General features: G+C 39.3%; 1 protein-coding gene across 11 annotated transcripts in view; it reads right to left on the reverse strand.

Annotated features, from left to right (window-relative positions):
• Nucleotides 1-578: 578 nt before the first annotated feature.
• LOC138943577 (protein artichoke) overlaps nucleotides 579-19,401 on the reverse strand; it is a 245,677-nt gene continuing 226,854 nt past the window's right edge. For 10 of the 11 annotated variants that reach the window (XR_011448495.1, XR_011448494.1, XR_011448497.1 and 7 more), the window contains 5 exons: nucleotides 10,513-10,909; nucleotides 6,759-9,845; nucleotides 5,617-5,954; nucleotides 1,341-4,979; nucleotides 579-1,013 (listed from right to left, as the gene is read on the reverse strand). Coding sequence is in view for 1 of the 11 variants with exons in the window: in XM_070314520.1 (XP_070170621.1) it covers nucleotides 4,419-4,979; nucleotides 5,617-5,954; nucleotides 6,759-9,845; nucleotides 10,513-10,816 (4,290 nt within the window). In the remaining 10 variants the exon portion in view is untranslated. Of the gene's footprint in view, nucleotides 1,014-1,292; nucleotides 4,980-5,616; nucleotides 5,955-6,758; nucleotides 9,846-10,512; nucleotides 10,910-19,401 lie in introns of those variants that run through there. The other variant, XM_070314520.1, reaches the window with a different exon arrangement.

The raw sequence follows: 19,401 nt of genomic DNA on the forward strand, positions 1-19,401 counted from the left end.
ACACGTAACACAGATAAATAATATGAGAGCATGAGAGCATCTGCCGCGGATATGAAGAAGAATTTTGTTAAATCGCGAAAAAAAATATTCTTGTAGACTTTATTCGATATAGAGAACCTGGCATAGTGATATTTATAACAGCAATCGTCTCTTTAGCTAATCGAATTATTTGAGATCGAAAACTGCACGGCTGGTTGATTATGGTTTGGCTATTCATCGATAATGTCGAATAATGTCAGTATTTGGACCGATCGACCACCCGGTATGTCTCTTTTGTATAACCGGCTAGGCTGATTACGAATTTCCGCGTCAAGTTAATTAATTAGCCGGCATTAATTACAGCCATACAAGAATAATTGCTTCTTTTCCTCGGCGAAATAATAGCGCAAGATCGTTTGTTCTGGTGTTCCCTGCGCAGCCGCCGTACCCGGTCCCGTCGACAGCACTACGAGCGTGTTCTTAACGGTGAGTTTCAATTTCCTGGCCACGGGTCACCGCCCTTGCAATTCCGGAAGAACGAAACCGGGACGCGCTCAGCCTCCCGAAATGCGCGCGAACCCAGGAACAAATGAAATATGCAGAACGCTTCTACTTCGCGATCCGCAGCTCACGACGATGATGGGCGCGCGGAGCGCGGGAACAGAGAGGAGGGGTTAATTGCAAGGAAATACGATAAAGCAGACGGAAAGCGTTTCGTCGAGACGCCGGAAAATTTATACGAGGCGTAGGGACGGCTTTAAAGAGACTCTGCGCGCTCGTGCCCGAGGGAACGGACGCCGAAATAAACGAGGACACGCCGCATACTTTACAAATTCCGAATTGCGACCCTCGGGAGGGAACCCTGTGGTTCCCCGTGACCTCCATTATTCTTGCAAATGCCTTGGCATTTCATCTCGTTTAGATATCCTTGGAATCGGTCGGTGAGACACATATGAATGATAAGCATCCGCTATTTAAGTTTTTTTTTGTCTGATATTGATGATGGTTTCTCAAGAGCGCTATAATTTTATCCTCTAAACAATAAATTAAAATGTTTTTTTTACAGAACTTAATTAAACTCTCTAGTACGCAAAAGCTATTGAGATATGCATATTTTAAAATATAAACGATTAAGAGAAAAAGAAATATTGAGACTATTCTTAATTTGATTTTTTTTTTTTTTTCCGATTTTAATCTCATCTCAATCAGATCTTGCCCAAATAAATCTTTCTCTTTAAAAAAAAAGTTTTTGTATTATCTCGCGATATTCTTCTATCGCTGATTCATCAATTTATCCTTTGAAGATACACCGATTGAAAAAAGTTGATATAAAAAGCAATAAAAAATTCCACAAAGCTTACCGTTAATAAGTTATCCTCATCCTGTTTGTTCTTTGTGATAGCAACCCTGCAGCGTGATAGAGATTGCCTGGTATATTCCGCATCTACCGTAAAGTTGTCAATTTATATCCATCGGTGAGTTTGTGCGCGATTGGGAATTTGATGGAGCTCGTCAAATTCCAACATCCCCGATTGAAATTAATATATATTCTGCGATTCTATTTTCAATATAAGCCGCACCTCCGTTGGAAGTCGTATAACTTATAATGCAACGTAATCCAACGTGCGTTTGATATGCGCTGCCGTAAAATCGGTGACAATAGGAATAAAGGGGCTGCTATACGACGGCAAGAACTATACCTCGTCGTACTTCTCTCCCGTGTATACGCAAGGCACGTAAAAAAAACTGTTGCCGGTTATGATTCAATCACGTCGCTTCGGCGATATCAGGCCGGATTAATACATCCCGTCGCGGCGATTCCTGTATTCACGGCAGGTGTGCTAAAGATGAGAAACACTTGATTACAAAAGAATTTGCATTTTTATTACAGTGACGTACGTATATGTTACAGTACACAGTGTGTAACGACAACGCATACATAGATCTCGCACCGCGTTCGAGAGATCTCGCTCCTTCCTTTCCCTTGGCTGGAAACCGGAGTCCCTTTTTCTCAGAACCTTTTTTGTTTCGATAATGCGATAATGAACGATCACATCGGACACGTCGAGCTACGTTTCCGCAACTCGTTGTTTCGTAACGATTTTTCCCAACGAGCTTGCTGGATATCGCATTGCCTCGATAATAACGTCACGAAACGCGTCACGTTGAGTTGTCAAACTCTCGCAAGTCGAGTTAAGAATTTCTCTGCAGTAATCGCGATTTTATCGCGATATTGCAGTAACGCGGCTTCAATAATCGCACGACTATTGGCGATATCGAGCGAGTATCAATCTGTGTCGGCCTCGAATACCGAAAAAAATACTCCATCGACGCGTCATTCATCGCTAATGCGAAATGTGTTACATCGCGTATCGATACAGCGATAAAAGTTCTGATGAATCCATCTCGTTGGGGTTTCCTTGGAAAATTGGGGAGATAATCGTCGCGTCGATGCTAATTCAGCTACTATTATTTCGCTATTTAAGAGATCATCAGAATTTTCACGATAATAAATCTGTGACATCCTTAACCACAGAGTACATAGTTTCCCGATACGTATGTATCTATATACAATCGTCACGTATTTCACGTATATTTATAGATTCTAAACGATTCCCCGTCAACGGAACGTCACCTTGAAACTGCCGATAATTCTTCAGTGATGGCTAGTATTCAGAGACAAATATTTGATCCAGAAAGCAAAGGTAAAAGTTCGTACTCGGTACAATCTCGCGTTTTGTATAATTTTATATCTGACCTATTTTCTCGATCTTAATCTTCTGCGGACATTAACAAAAAATACGTATCTTTGCATTTTTAACTGAATGTATTATCTCCGCGTTGAAAATATCAAGAATTCATTTACATCGCGAATCAGTAATAAAATAATCGTTACCGTGCGCTAAAATGCTAACCGCGAGAGTTGAAAATTATCTTCTTTTAAAAATTTACATTTTTTTTCACACATCTTTTACTTTCTCGTCGTTGGAGAAACCGGAAGTCGCGCCATCGATCGCACACGCAGGGGATGAAAAATTTTTCCCGTCCCGCGTCGTTTTCCTAATGATCCGCGCCAGCCTAAATCGGAAATTGATGGTACCGTCATCGCGGGCGTTTATCGCGAAATGACATGCCATTTCGCGAGATCGGCGCGTGGTGACGTTCTAAACGCGCGCGGTTTGCCGAGCCATTAAGAAAACACAATAGCCCACTTCACGCCCTTACCCGTCGTATCGTTCCGATCTCCATCCGGCGAATGGACGATATGTATTGTAATAACGCAGTGTGTTTAATCATAAATCGTTCGACAAATGCGCGTCGCGCGTATATTACACGGAAACGAAAGTCTATCTGTACCTATCGTTTTACATCGTCGCTTACGGTCGTTCGGGAGCACGCGAAATCGTGCGTTTCACATACACTCTTGAAAATTTCATATTTCTTGAAAAAGACAGAGCATTATATTACAAAGATGCGCGTTCTTCTTCGATGTATTTATTGTTCATTGTCCGTGAACTGGATCGATTTTTCGCTAGATAAAATAGTATTCGTCTTTCCATATTGAAGATAGTCTCTTATCGTATTTATTTGACGTCGATATACTCTTTATTTCACATCTTTCTACGCGCAGATTTGATGCACCAGCGATCGCGCGCATTGATTTTGACATTCTACTTATATTATTCTGAAAATAAGAATTTAACAAATAGAAATTTTTCTAAAGCGGAATTCGATAGTGCTTGATTGAGCTTATTGTAATTCAATTCTCGATATAGGATATATGAAGAGTAAAACTTTAATACATCTTGTCTTATTCAAAATTTATAAGATTTTTTTTAGAGTCTATACGAGAGAGATAGAAAATTGTGCACGTATGATTTACACTGCTTGTACATTAACGAATTCAATTTCCTTTTTAATGTACACTCACATGTCCGATTGCGCGCGCTCGTCCAATATGACGTCTCGACATTCTGAAATGATTGAAACTACTTAGAACGAAATTTGGACTCGTAGAAAATCGCTTTATAAAATGTTCCGATTACTTAATAAAGATCCCATTCGCGCGCGCATTCTCACGCACATACTCATTCACTGCTGTAGATTCGCTTCAATTCTCTTCGTTGCCGTTAACTTGATTTGCAGATAATAATGTTTCTGTGGGAATAAAACGGCCGAATGCGCTTCCCTCAAGCATTCTACTGTCTAGCATCCTCGGATGCATATCACTTGAGCGCATAACACCACTAACAGTTCCTCAATTCGTAAAACAATTCGACGTCGTGTCGAAAATTCGATAGACAGTTTGAGATCATTTGGCGTGTAAACTCGAAACTTCCGCGAGTCGGGGAGCCCTTCGAACCGGCAAACACGCTCGAATCCATCGATTCTGCTCACACGTTCGAAACCTCCACGAGTCGGGAGTTCCGCGACTTTTCTCATACGTTCAGCGTAGTATTGCTGATGAAGTTCGGATGTTGGCCATCCTGACTGATCTGCCTGGTGGCGGTGTGGCCGGCTTCGCCGCTCTGTATACTGAAATGCCGATACGATATGTACTCGGGCGGTATCGGCTGTTGTTCTCTCTTGACCGCTTCCCGCTGCTTCTTAACCTTGAGATATCCCAGCACCGACACCAGTAGGAGAAAGACGACGAAGCCCATGCAGCAGCCGACTATCAGACCGAGCCGCCTCGTCAGGAAACTGCTGACGCTACCGACGTCGCCCATAGCCGAGCCGTCGCTGCTAATTATCGCGTCCGGCGCGTCCAACGTCCTCACCTCGGTACAACGGCTGGTCGTGGAATCCTTCATCTGCGGACTCGGCGTCGACGCGAGTATCTCGATCTGCGTAAAATTGAGATGCTCGATCGGGCTGTCCTCCGTCCGCGAGGTCATCCAATTACCGAGACTGAATACGCAGATCAAGTAACGAGTGTTCGACGACAGCTTCGATACTTTCACCGAGCGCGCGCTGGGCTCGAGTATTTTGGCACGTACCTGGAATTTAGAGCAGTAAAGATGATGCCCGTGTCTTCGAGATCTTTAAATAAATGTAGGGGACAAAAGCGACGTGTCAACATCGAAAGTTTCAAGTATATTGATAAATATTAATAATGATATTTATAAAAATTATATATACAAGTCTTCAACATTACATGTTTTTATATTCTCGTTTAGCATATTGATATTTTTCAATTACTTTTACGAAGAATATTTTTAAATATTCCCCGTTGAAATAATGTAACGCAAAATTCTTTTTCGCGAAATAAGCGCATGGAGATTGCGGGTGCAATTATCCGGCAATTACTAAAAACGGGCTAAATTCGCGAATTTATTTAGAATGGCGAAAATACTTAATCCGGAACGTTGCGACAGTTTTTTGCGCGCTCGCGTGCGATCGATCACCGCCGGGACGGTGTCGGATGTGACGACACGTTTTTGCAAGGGACGAGTTAGAGCCTCGTCGAGGGAGACGGAGAGCGAGAGAGCATCCAGGCTTTTACTATCGATTGAATCAAGCCGTTTTCCACCCTCTCGATTTATGCCTCCCCCTTCCGCTTTGTATCTCGCGCTCGCTTTTTAGCGATGGCATCGCCGCGTTACACAATGAGAGAGTGTCTGCGTATTCTAGTACCTCGTCAACATTGTCCAGGGCGTGATAGGCCACCTGATAGCCGCGCAAGCTGGAATGATTCCTGCTCTGCCACGACACCAACACGGAGAAAGGCTGGATATCCTGGATCGCCAATTTTAATACCAAAGGCGCGGAGCAAAAGGCGCGTGGGTCCAGATCCAGGAATACAAGTCCGCGCAGTTCCGGCGGTTGCTCGCATCTCAACAGACCGCCATCCACGTTATTCATCTTCAATCCACCACCGCGATTCCGGTTCATCCCGCCGCCGACCAGCTTCTGATGATCGCGCAGCCATTCCCAGAGCTCCTGGGAGTCGCAATCGCAATGCAGCGGATTTTCTGCACGCGAATTTAATGACCATAATTATCTCGGGAAAGAGAGTTTTACGATCTTGACGTCTGTAAGTTATCTTACAGTCTATAAACGATCGTTCGCGCGGATATCTCTGGAATTTTAAAAAAGTTTTTCACTGCGTCATGAAAGTCACGAGAGTATTAAGGGCTGTAAAGATCGAGCATTTAGATTTTCTATAAATACCATGACGTTTATTATACCGTGATATATGTATACGTGATACTATAATCGTCTCCGTGACGTTTTGTAACATCTAGCTTTGTTGTATGTATACGTACATGTTCTACGTTCGTATTGTCTCTTCGACATCGAGGAGTTCCGCGAGTATAACTACCTGCACGGCTATTTTCAACTGAGTCAAACTCGTTCGCATGCGAAGACACATCGATGGCGAAATTTGCATGCAACCGGTCATCTTACCGGCTGTGATTGCTATTGTCGAGCAGGGAATAACGTGATCGCTGTGAATGGCACATGTGCTATACGCGAACAATATTGTTGAAACGTAAGAAAACTTTCCCGTGCTAACTCAAGATAGACTGCCGAATAACAATTTCAATGTATACAAATATTTTATAAAATGTCGAGGAATACTACTTGTTGCTTTCTAAAAAATAAGAAAATAAAAAAAAAAACCCCACAATTATCTTATATATTTTTAAAATATTGCACATAATTTTTATATAATTATCTTTTATAATTAAAACGTCAGTGTAAGCTAGATTTTCACAAAAATAACGGATTAAAATCACGCGAAGCACGCAAATAAAGTAATAAATCGCACTCACCCTCGGCCCGTAAACTCCGTATTTGCGTTTCGAGAGGTCGAAAGGCGTTCAGTGGTAAGTTTGCTAAGTAGTTTCTACTTAGATCTAAAATCCTGAGCTTTTTCAGCGGCTTGAACGCGTCTGGCGAGATAGACGATATCCAGTTTCCATAGAGCTGCAGCTCGGCCAGACTCTCCAGATGCTGAAACGTGCTCCTTCCCACTCCGCTTATCTGATTGTACGAGAGATCGAGCACTTGCAAAGCCTTCAGGTCAGGCGGGAAGTCCTCGAGCTCTTTCAAATGGTTATGCGTGAGATTCAGCAATCTAAGGTGTTCCAGTCCCTTTAGTCTTTCCTGCGGTAGCAGCTCCAGCTCGTTGATACTGAGATCCAACGTCAATAAATTCGGAAGATTTCGAAACGCGCTGGGCGATACTCTGGATATCATATTGTTACCCATAAAAAGATGCATCAACGCGGGAAATGCCTCGAAGTCCTGACTGGTAACTATAGTTAAATTCGTCCCGGAGATATGAATTTCCTGTAGAGCCGGGTACTTCGCCTCTGAGCTGATCTCGTGTATTCTCACAAGAGGATTAGCCGTGACGTTTAGCCAGGCTAGACTGGGTATATTTTGCGCCGTAAGTGCTACGGCAGGTATTTGCCGGAACTTATTAGCCGCCAGCTCGATTTTTCGCAGCATATTCGAACGCACGAAGAAATTAGCCGGAAGAGCCTTTAAGTGATTATGGCTGAGGTCCACTGATATTAGGCGAGAGAAATTGACGGCGGCGAAGCCATTGAGAGACGTGATATAGTTGCCGCGTAGATCGAGCTCCCGTAAACTGATCAGTCCGTTCAGCCGCGACATATCCACGTGAGAAAGAACGTTATTGGCTAGAGAAAGAAATTCTACTGTGGTAGCGTTCGCGAACACGTCGTACGGTGCTTCCTGGAACCTGTTGCCGTCCAGCTTGACCTCCTTAAGGGCTTCCAGGCCTAGGAACAATGTCGCTGGTAAAACCCTAAGTAGATTGTTGCTGAGCAATAGCTTTCCCAAATTTTTGTTCTTCGAGAATATCTCGGCCGATATTCTGTATATCTGCGACGACTCCATCGCCAGATGCTGAAGAGACGGTAAACCGTCCAAGGAATTCGCGTTGATTTGACTGAAATTGTTGTACGAGATTCTTAGAACTCTTAATCCTGGTATATCTAGGCGATCTAACGCCATGGCAGTGAAATGATTGTGTTCGAGATTCAGCTCGTACAGATTGTTCAATCCGCGAAAGGCACCGTTCTCGATTACGCTGACAGTGCAATTCTTCAGGTTGAGCGTTCTGATTGGTAGACCCTCCTGGAAGATCTTGTCGTGCAGCACATTCAGACGATTATTAGCCAGATCGAGGACGCGTAGTCTTTTAAGGGCCGTCAAGGCATAAGGATCCAGTCGGCGTAGACCGTTGTCTTGTAGATAGAGCTCCTCCAATTCGTGGAGCTCCGAGAATGTCTTTACGGTTACGTGACTCAGCCGATTCATACTGAGCTCGAGGAATTTGAGCGCCTGCATTGGTTTGAAGGCAGTATCTTCAATTCGCGAGATGGAATTGTTTGTGAGATACAGGCGCTCGACTAGCAACAGGTCCCGGAATAATGGAGCTTGAAGACGCGTCAGCCTATTGTGTCCGAGCCACATGATCCTGACCGAAGCTTGGCCTCGTAACGAGTCATTGTGTAAGACGCCGAGTCCATTGTTGTCCAGTTGAATGGAGACTAAGGAACTACCGCTGTTTTCGCCGACGTCGTTTGACACCTGAAACACGTCGCCGAGCACCGCCAAGAGATTACCCTGCAGATTCACGTGTTGCAGACTGTGCAAGGATCTCAGCGCCCCGGTCTCCATATCCGTGATGGCGTTGTTCTGCAGATGCAATTCGAGAAGCGATGGTAACGGCGCAAATACGCCACGCTTTACCTCGGTGATCTGATTATCTTGCAATCGTAACTCGCGCAGCTGCTTCGCTTTGGCAAATGTGCCTACCTCGAGCTCGCGGATATTGTTGCCATCCAAAGAGAGCGTCGAGAGATTCTCGCAATGTTCGAGAAAGTCCCGCGGCACCTTCTCGATATAATTTCCGCTCAGATGTAGCTGCGCTAGGTGACCAAGCGTCACCAGACCACGCGCGTCGATCCTTCTGATGGCATTCTGCTGAAGATAAACGACCGAGAGGCTCGTGCTACCGGCGAACGTCTCCGCTGGTATCTCGAGAATGTTGTTTTCCGCAAGGAAAAGCTCCTTCAGCTCGGGCAGCCTTGAGAATACGCCCCGGATATAGTGTATGTGATTGTGGCTGAGATCGATCGACCTTAGTTTTTGATTGGCACGGAAAGTGGCCACGTCAAGAAACACGATCTTGTTGTGGCTGAGATCTATCGATTCGAGATCGATCAATGATATAAAGGCATCCTTGTCGACCGACTCGACCGCGTTGTAATAAAGGGAGAGAGTCTTTAAGGACGGACAGCAACGAAAGCAATTGAGCGGAATGTCCTTGAAATTGTTGCTACTGAGATCGAGGAAGTTTAAGGCGATTAGCCTGGAATAGCCGTCCTCCGGGAGCTGGGATACCTCGTTCCATGCGAGCCTCAAGGACGTAAGATGCTCTAATCTTCTTAAGGAGGTCATGGGGAATACTCTGATCTTGTTCTCCGCCAGATCTAAATCCTTTAAAGTGGTCTCCAGACCGGCAAAGGCGTATTCCGAAATTTTCATGATTTGATTACCCTTCAGGTTCAGTTTAATTAACGAGAGCCCGTAGAAGCTGAAGCTAGGCAGCTCATAAACGAGGTTAGCTTCCAAATCCAAAGCTTTGAGTAAGCTCAGCGTGGCCATAGCCTTTTGAGGTATGTGAGGTAGTCGGCCGGATACAAGTGCCAAGGATTCCAGGCTTTTGCTCAGTCGCTCGAAAGCATTCTCGCTTATTTCGCGGATCGCGGAATGCGATATTTGCAAATGCCTAATTTGCGAGCCTGCCGGAAAAGCAACGGATCGTAATTCCTCCACTTTTCGATCCAATTCGTACACGTTCAACGATTGTACCAGCGCCCCTGGAACAATTGCGTAATACTTCGCTTAAATCCATTAATATGTTTTGCGAATTATACAATATATTCGTGAGGATAAAAATAAGAATAAAATCTTTTTTAATACGCATCTTATTTTTCTATCGAACACATGAAATACTTCATCATTATGTGCCTATCGATGACTATCGATAAAAAAAAGATTCATTTTTTAATAAAATATTCGCAATCAGAATTTTTGTTATTATAAAATAAAAAAAGAATTTGTAAAATTTAAAATTTACTCTAGTTGACATATATGTATATAAATTATTACTTAAATATTCTCCAGAATATTTATATATTTTTTTAAATTCTTAAGAATGTATAAATATGAAAATATATAATTACAATTTATATATGTTATCTATAAAATTCAAAGTCAAGCTAAGTCTACTTGTTGTGATTTAAGGACTGAAATAATAAAAGTTAAGAATGTATCGCGGTTCATTGACTATTTGCACGGAATACTGAATAGTCTCTCGAGTCTTGTCCTTTTTATTTTGAGAATCACAGCTGTTTTCTGTTAGTACACCCCGTTATTCCAATCTATGGTATATGGACAGTAGCTGTTTCTACTTATATATGCGGAAAGGGAATACACGTTCTCCCGTGATCCCCGCTTTTTGCGCGTTGTATAGTGAACGGTTACCTTCCTCGCCGGCGGCATGTATCACGCCGGACAAAGCGTTCCTGAGGGACTCCTCGGTAGCACCTGCGCATTCCAGGAACAGACCGCCGTTCTCGAAGTTGTAACACGGACAGCCTGGTATTGTATCCGGTGGCGGACACTTGGCGCCCCTCGCTTCCTGCGCCGCCATACAGGCCGCCAATATCACCGAGTAGATGATGCGGAAACTATCCCGATGGCGATTCCGCCGATTGTCACGTTCTCTGCACGACGGGGTCGACGTTTGTCGCCACTTTCGTCTGGTCCGCGGCCGCGTTGTCCACATATTATTATTATCGCGCCGCTTCGTTCCCGGCTCGTCCCGATTCGTTCATCGTTTCTCGCACCGACACTCACCGATTTCACCGCCGCGGGTACACTGCGAACAATGCGAAGAAATTTAATTACATATGTGACGAGAAATATTGTTATCGTTTTGGCGTATATACAATTCGATTTATCGTTTCATATTCGGATATTAATATTCTGAAATAAATGTTCAGGGAATAGACAATGTGCTTGACAATTGAGTCAGTGCAATTTTAATCTGATTTTTTATTGATATGTAAGACAGATTTAAATTTAAATTATATCGAATTTAATGTCAAAACATCTCGTGCAGCTGTCGATAATAATCTTACGATATTACTGGAATATGCCTAAGAATATACTTGGTAGAGAAAAAGATATATAAAATGAATAAAGAAATAAGATCTTATTTTATATTAAATATATTTTTTACATTAATAGATATACATATTTATTCAAATACTCATGAATTTATAATCTTGAAATTCGTTTAACAAGTTATTATAATCGATTCTTGTGTCAAAGTAATGTCATATTTAAATTATTTGTGAAAATGTTATTTTTTTATCCGATTATGATAAGAAAGGATTATAAATGGTTTTAACACACGTGTCTTCTCTTTAAAAGTACAAACGTCGTAACTTTCGTTTCGTCTATTTGTTCTACGGAAAAATATGGTCATCCTATTTTCAACAAACGACGAAATATATACATGCACACGTATTTCAACACCTGACAAACCTCAATTTACAGCAAGGGAAGGTCAGATCCCGCGAGACCAAAAAGCCGACGGGTAATGTTCTTAGAAAGAAAAAAAGTCAACAGGATCGTTGGTCAACCGGGCTAGTCGCAATGTCTCGTTCAAGGGATACCGATTTCGAAGATCATCTCGCGACGGTCGTAATTTAATGCCCCCAGTAAATCTCCGTAGCTCGGGGATGCTGTCGCATACCCGCGTGAACCGTTACGAGATCGGAAAAATATGACCGGATTGCACGATTGCCAGATGGTGTCTTAAGATACTCGGCTGCGACACGAGGAAAGGAAGGTCACGTATGTAGGGGACATGATCGAGAATAGGAAGCGGTAAATGGGTGTCGATTTTCTCCGTGCGCTACGCCGTATATAGCCCGACATTCTTCGAATAACTTTGTTAGGATCGTAATACTTGCAGCTCGAAGTAACGTTAAGTCGTTGACTGCATCGAAGTAGAGAAAAATCAATATGCTTGCGACTCCTATATGTCAGAGGGGATTTTATTTTTTAATTTGTTTGCGCTTATCGTCGTCTCTACTTAGGTATCCCTCGTAAAATTCCATCCGTTCTAGGGATCGTTGGACATTTTCTCGTTCACATCCTCATTAATTAATCCGCCTGATTTTCACGGCAGATACGCAACGCATTATTTCTGCTGAAATTAAGCTAGTTAATTAAATTCTGTACTAATTAGGTAGGTGACAAGCTAATTACCGTTTATATTACATGGTTAAATGATATAAAACTCTGGTTCCTAGTTGTTGAAAAAACAATAAATATAAAAAAGCAGTCGAGTTGCAAAATGTCGCTAATGTTAATATATTTTAATATATTTTATATATATAGCCTATTTTATATATAACTTGCAATCGGATATTGAAAATAATTCAGAAATAGTTTATATATATATATATATATATATATAATGTCGTAAAATATTATATAATATATTTAACTGAAAATTACTTTAGGGATTAGATACTCATTACTTAGAAATTGAATCTCAAAGTTAAGATATTATATTCTGTGGCAATTTGTAATGCGAATAACACACAATTGGTTGATAAAGGCTCGAGTTTGCTTTGCCGCGAAAATAGAACAGAGTTTAATTACGCGTTACGTCTTAATTTACGAAAAACTTGCAAGTGATAACAGAGGCAGGAATAAAATGCTTATTGTGCTATTGCTTTGAAACTAGGTGAGCTTATGTGCCATTATAAATTCCAAGAGGTACGCGTATCTTTGCGTAATATATTGGATCGGATTGTAAGGTCGAACTTTGTCGTTTGCAAGCATGAAAGTTGTCTCGCGCTATAACTCCGAGAAGCTTCTGCCGTTGCTCTTGTTTCCGAACTAAGAAATCTTTCGTGTACTCGACGTTTCACCCTCGAAGGACTGACACAATATTTGCATAACGTTACGTAATGATTCGATAGGTCTGTTCGAGAATCTATTGGAGAAACAGGTGCAGCTACTTTTCTTCCATTACATGTCAGGAATATATTTTAAAAATTATACCTTATTTATATATCAATGTAGTATATGCTTTTAATAAAGAATAAATTTCTAATATAATGCATTTCTAATATAATAAACTTTTGTTTATATTTTAATTTAACTTTAAAAAAAGATTTTTATTTATATTCGATTATACATTTTGACCATATTTATTGTATATACATCGGGCTTTCTATAAGTTTTCAAATCTAGTTTCAAAATGATAAAGGTAAAATATATTATGTTATTGCAATGTGTAAATTGCTTGTTAAAGTTGTTGATAAAATAAATTATAAATATTAAATTCAAATAAAAGTTTTTCCACGATTCATATCCGTGCTGGCATAATTATAAATTTCAAATCAGATTTGCGAAAAGTTTTCGTAAAAGTTGCGGGATTTATATTCGACTTCTCACGGCGTTTTTAAAGTTTTTACTCTCTCGGAGGTTCTCGCTTACGCACGTCGTTCGCACGCACGGCTAGGTATTCCTGCCTCGATTCGTCCGCTTCTCGATGCGGCTTTCCCGCACGCGTTACGTCGTGTCCGTCGCCACTTTGAATCGGCTTTACGTTCAAACAGATTCCGCATCGGGGAGATGCAGCGCGAGTCGACCGGCGTTTCCGACGCGGCCTAACGCGGTTTTCTAGGCCGGAACATTCCGGTCCATTACCGCCACAACGAAATTGAATTTCCTCGGGATGGCGGTGCGGCTTGACGCCGCGCGCAAGCCCGGATTAAATCGTTGCGACCGCCGAGCAAACCGCGGCCACTAATGAAGCGTACCGCGTTGAATTTAAAAGATTTCCCTCCGCCTTCCTTTCTCCCTGGCCGCGAGGTCGAGGGCAACGAGAATTCGCGCCGTCGCGCGAAATTGCAGTCTCTCTCTCTCTCTCTCTCCTCTTTCTCTCTTTTCTAGACTATGTCTTAAAGGGAGAACGAGAAGGAAGAGAGGAGGTGGAGGAGGATGGTCGCAACGGATGTATCTATGCATACGGCTTTCTCTCCGTTCCCCTCTCTCACCCACTTAGGAGAGGACGCCTAACGACGAGCTTTCCGAGCTTCGGAAGCGCTTTGCAGTTGTTCGCCTATTTAAATAAGAACCGCCGATGGTAATGAGAATGCAAATAGCGCGACACGCCCTTACGCGAGCTTCGTCTCACACGCTATGGAATAATAAAAAGGTGAGCGTCGCGACGAGTATAGTTTCAACCACTCGCGAGCTTCAACCACTCTTATATAAGATTGTAGACGGATGCGTCTGCGGCGGTTGCGAGCGTCGCGTTTTCTCGCTTGCTGAGCTATCCGGACTCTAGAAACTAGGATGAGATTAAAAATATTTAATAAGTTTTAATAGGATTGGGAGATATAAATATAGATATATTTCTATGTAGATGCATTGAATGAAATTACAGAGCTGGACGTTGTAAATTCTGATTGTAAAAATACAATATCGTGCAACATGTTCGATAACGCATCGGACTTTGCGATCTCTGTTTTTAAGAGGCACGTAAGGATTTCCGTCGTCAGTCAAGAAATAAACGAAAGAAAGAATGAAACCACGGATTTGCGATCGTACAGAGCTTGACGTAATTGACAACGCGAAAGATCTTCAAAGAGAGTCACAAGAAATGCTCAAAGTTTTTTAAAATGTCATGCTGTGTACGTTTATGATCGATATTAATGGACAACAGATTTTTTGATTTTTTTATCACAAAAGAGATTTTATGATCTCGATTTTTTTTTCTCCTAAATAAGATAGTCATTCTTTTTAATATCGTTTAATATAATTATTTGTTACGCTCTATTTCTAATTATTTTATTTCTACTTGAAATTTATTATTTCTGTCTTTTCTCTGTAATATCAATCATTGGATCTAGTTTTATAAAAAGAGAAAGAAAAGAAAATCATGATATTTGCACGAATTATAAAATTGGCTTCTTCATTTATGTAAATAAAATGACTAATAAATAATGAGCTATTTTCGGAGATGTATTTTCCTACTTGCAATCACAATTTTATTCACGTTTTTTATGGCATAGCAGGAATTATCTCACGTGATAGCGTGGAGGTAAACTTGTGTAACTGAAAACGCGGAGCCGTGATACTCCGAAGGAAGGGCGACCAAGTAAATCCGTTTTATGAGTTCTAGGGTCATCATGAAATAACATCGTTGAGATCGTTTAATAACTTGTACTTCACCGAGTTCTGTTCCGCAGGCGCATCGAGGCAATATCGTGCAATTTCTGCCCCGGGAAATAAAACGCTTCCTTTCCGAGAGCTTACCGGCTTTAATTGTGCTTCTGTGTCGATCACGCTCCGTAATCTGTGTGATGGAAATCCTTCCGAAACGACCGACGTTAAATCTCTAATTTATTGATCTACTATTAAAAATTGAGCCGCTCACGGATCGTAAAGGAGATGCAGACCTATTTACGTGCTTCACATAAACATACGTTTTATCTCGAAGTCGCCGTATAACAAATAGGTATAACGAAGTTAAGTGCTGTCGAAAATATCTGACAAGTTCTGTCGAACAATTTTAGCAACAGAAGATTTTTAAGCGCAACACATTTTAACGTCAATCTGCTTTTGTTTCTAGGGAACGATAATCTATAATAAACTTAGCTCTTAGAGAAATCAAGTGCCACTGCTAATTGCTTCAAGTAAAGACAAACTTTCTTTCCATCGGTTTCATGTCGATTTTAGCTTAACATTAATTTTATCGAAACTTCTTATTATTAATCATAACGTAATATCGCAAAGTGAAAAGATGCTACCTTCTGCAAACAAAAAATGGATTTTATGTTGACTAGAAAATGTAAAATATTTTGTGAGATATAAAATCAATCTGCGTAAAATAATACATAGCAAACTAAATAAATATCGTGATATCAAGTATTGTACATCTGTTATCTTACACAACACAAGAGATACTTTCCATTGCTTTTGTTACGTATCGATGCAAATCTTATCTTAGCTTTATTAACATTATTTGATATTATTTCTCTTATCTGGAATATAAAGATAACAAAATTGCGCTACAAAAATGTCATTTTTCCATTTCTGTATTTTTATAATAATACATTTCTAATATAAATTTTTTTTTCATAAATAATCAACGTACAATATTTAATACAACGACTAGTATTGACATATTTGAGTGCATGTGAGTGTTATATCGAAAGCAAATTTTTAAGCCGAAAAACGCCATTGTTGATTTAATCCCTTTGGTTAAACGAATCAGAGAATTTCATGCAAAATTGCGCGAAACGATAATCCTTTTTTTCAATCAAATTTTATTTTCAAACTTGAATTTTCCGTTAAACCGCATTCCTCAATTAAAAAGTCCACGATGAATTTCCGACGAGGTAATTTATTTCGAGTGGGAAATATAAAATATGACGTCGAAAATAATCTACTTCGAGAAATTTGCGGCTAATGTAAGTAAGAGTTAAAGTTTGGATGATCCTCGCGCAGCTGGTATATCGATCGTTTGCTCTACTATTCATCGTTTTTTCTTTATAAAAGAAATTACATATACCATAATCACGTAAACGCATCGAATTCGCATCGTATTTCAACGCAAATACAATATATTAAAAAAGTTTTTACAAACTCTGCGACAATTAGTTGCGTCTCGAGAAATTTGTGTCTTGACTTTTTTCCGAAATCGAAGAAAAGATTGAAGATTAATGGTACTACTGCGAGTCCGGTCACGAATACAATAGATGGGCTTTCAGTGGAAAACAAAAGTGATTTTAAGACGTGCAAACCTGCTTGGAGAATAAAACAGCAAGAATAAAACATCAACAGCGTATAGTCTCGAACAGACTCCTTCGCGGTATCACGTTCTCGAGATAAGATGATCATGCAGCTAAAATGCATAAGAGCATAGAACGTTGGATGCATCCTCAAAGGAAGCTTAACCTTGTTGACCTGACGAAAAAGTTCTTGGCGATGTAATTAGTAATTAGTACATGGCGTGAAACAGCGCTTGGGAGAGCATTCGGATAAGATTTCATTAACCATAATTAGTGACTTTAAAGGCTAATTACCGTAGAGATTAAACGACAAACCTTTACTTGTTCTATTCGCCGATATGTAAATATATCGGGGATCGATTGTATATATTTCGAAAAAGAGAGAGAGAGAGAGGGAGGGAGAGAGAGAGAGAGAGAGTGTGTGTGTGTATTCAAAATAAATATTTTATCATGCAAATATTATTATAATATACTCGATATCTATATCAACATATTTATAAAGTACAATAAAACGTTTTTTATTTCTTTCCAATATAAAAATCTTGTATTATATATTAAATTTTACATAAATCTTTATATTTGTGTAATGCGTGTTTCAATCACATTATTTGATTTTTTTCTTATGCAATCATTTTTTTACGATTGCAAAAATTAAAAAAATGCGTATTTTCCTGTAAAATAGTTATTTGCGATATTTTTTGTGCATTCATACGCGTAATAAAAAGATAATAAAAAAGCATAAAGTTACATCTCTGGCTTTTGCGAATGAGAAAATTTAAATCAGAACATCTTACCTCACACGCTTCTTCTTAGCATATAAACGCCATGCATTGTCGTGTTAGAATTTTGAAATTGTCCGCGAGGAATACGTAAATAGCACTTTCGAGATTTATATTCATGAAATAAACTAGTAGAGACATATACAGACACTAAATTATTGCATATAAAATAAAATGAAAAGGAAAAGGAGCTTTTTATCAATTTCTCCTATTATTGTATTATCACATTATAAGTTTGACTTTTTATATATTTGTACTAAATAAATTCACATAATTTTAAGTATATATAATTAATTTTAAATATTAACCTTATTTTAAAATTACTTTTATTCTTCTAGTGTCGATATTAAATGCTATTATTAAATTATTAAATATTATAATTTCGCTCTTAATGAAATGTTTATAAAATACAATATAATTTCAGAATAGTATTGTAAAAAAAAATAATATTTTCAACATTATATTGCAACACTCATCACATTCAACTAAAATAGATTCCAGAGGATTTTTCGTGTGTTGTTCTTATACGAGAATTACATTTTTATTTTTACATCAAAATAACGGATGAGTTCATGTTTGAGTAAGACAAATGAGGATATGCTGAAAAAACAAAGAAACATCAGACATATTGTCTACATATAATGTTGAACATACATTTCTAGATGTAAGTATTTCTCAAAAAAGCTTTATTCAAGTCACATATAAAATGTAAAAGATGTCGATTTAGTATTTATAAAAATATTAAAAACAAATAAAATTTTAAACATTTTTATATAAAGCAATTTGATAATAAAAATTTTATAAATTTATACAAATATCCAACATTCTTGCATTCAGGAACTCTTTGTATTTGAATATAATAATAATGGTACAAGTAACATACCTGTATTGTAAGCTTCTCTTTCTATTCTTATATATATATATATATATATATATATATATATATATATATAGTTGTTTTCTTTGTTTATTAAAAATTAATTCTGCACCATGATACGCTATCATAAAAGATACTAGTATCATACGATTATTGTCGCGAAAAGAAAAATCTCTCTATCTTGTCATATCTCGTTGCCATCTCTGTATATCTATTAAACCTCGATACTTATCAATAATTATCCAATTGCAATATGCTGAATTGTTTATGTATTTGTTTATATATACCGATCGATGTACATAATTATTTAGGAACGTGAATCTATTCTAGTATATTCGCATAATAATCGCGACAATATTGCTGTGTAATTTGTGTAAAATTACTATAATCACGGTTAAATTGCGTTAATAATCCTAAATCGTTTTAATCATACATATATTTTATACATCATGATATTGCGATACTATTATATAAGATATCAATTACCATATAGAATATATAATTATTACTATTTATGGCCACATTAAGATTAATAATAGAATGAAATAGTGATATTAATATTACTAATATCGTACATGTGGATTCAGATTCAATATTTCTAAGCTTCGCTTTCGAGCGCGATATATTCGGACAAGATAAACATGCAGCAACTGACTTCTTGAGTTGCAGCATCATTTCGCTTCATATTCGTCGGATATTCGTAGTAATTACTACGTGGTGTAATCAAACGCAGTCATCTTCGATATTATCCATGTACCTACCTGTATGTTCTCATAAGCAGGAAATGAAAGCGCGTCTCTCCGTTGATCGAGGAAAGTTCGGCCGGACGAGTTAAATCGATAGAACATATCGACTGATCGATCAGTACTCTGCGTTGATACCACTGCTT

This window comes from Polyergus mexicanus, unplaced genomic scaffold, assembly GCF_030449975.1.
Source record: "Polyergus mexicanus isolate NDT 795.1 unplaced genomic scaffold, iyPolMexi1.0 SCAF_27, whole genome shotgun sequence".
Classification (NCBI taxonomy): Eukaryota; Metazoa; Arthropoda; class Insecta; order Hymenoptera; family Formicidae; genus Polyergus; species Polyergus mexicanus.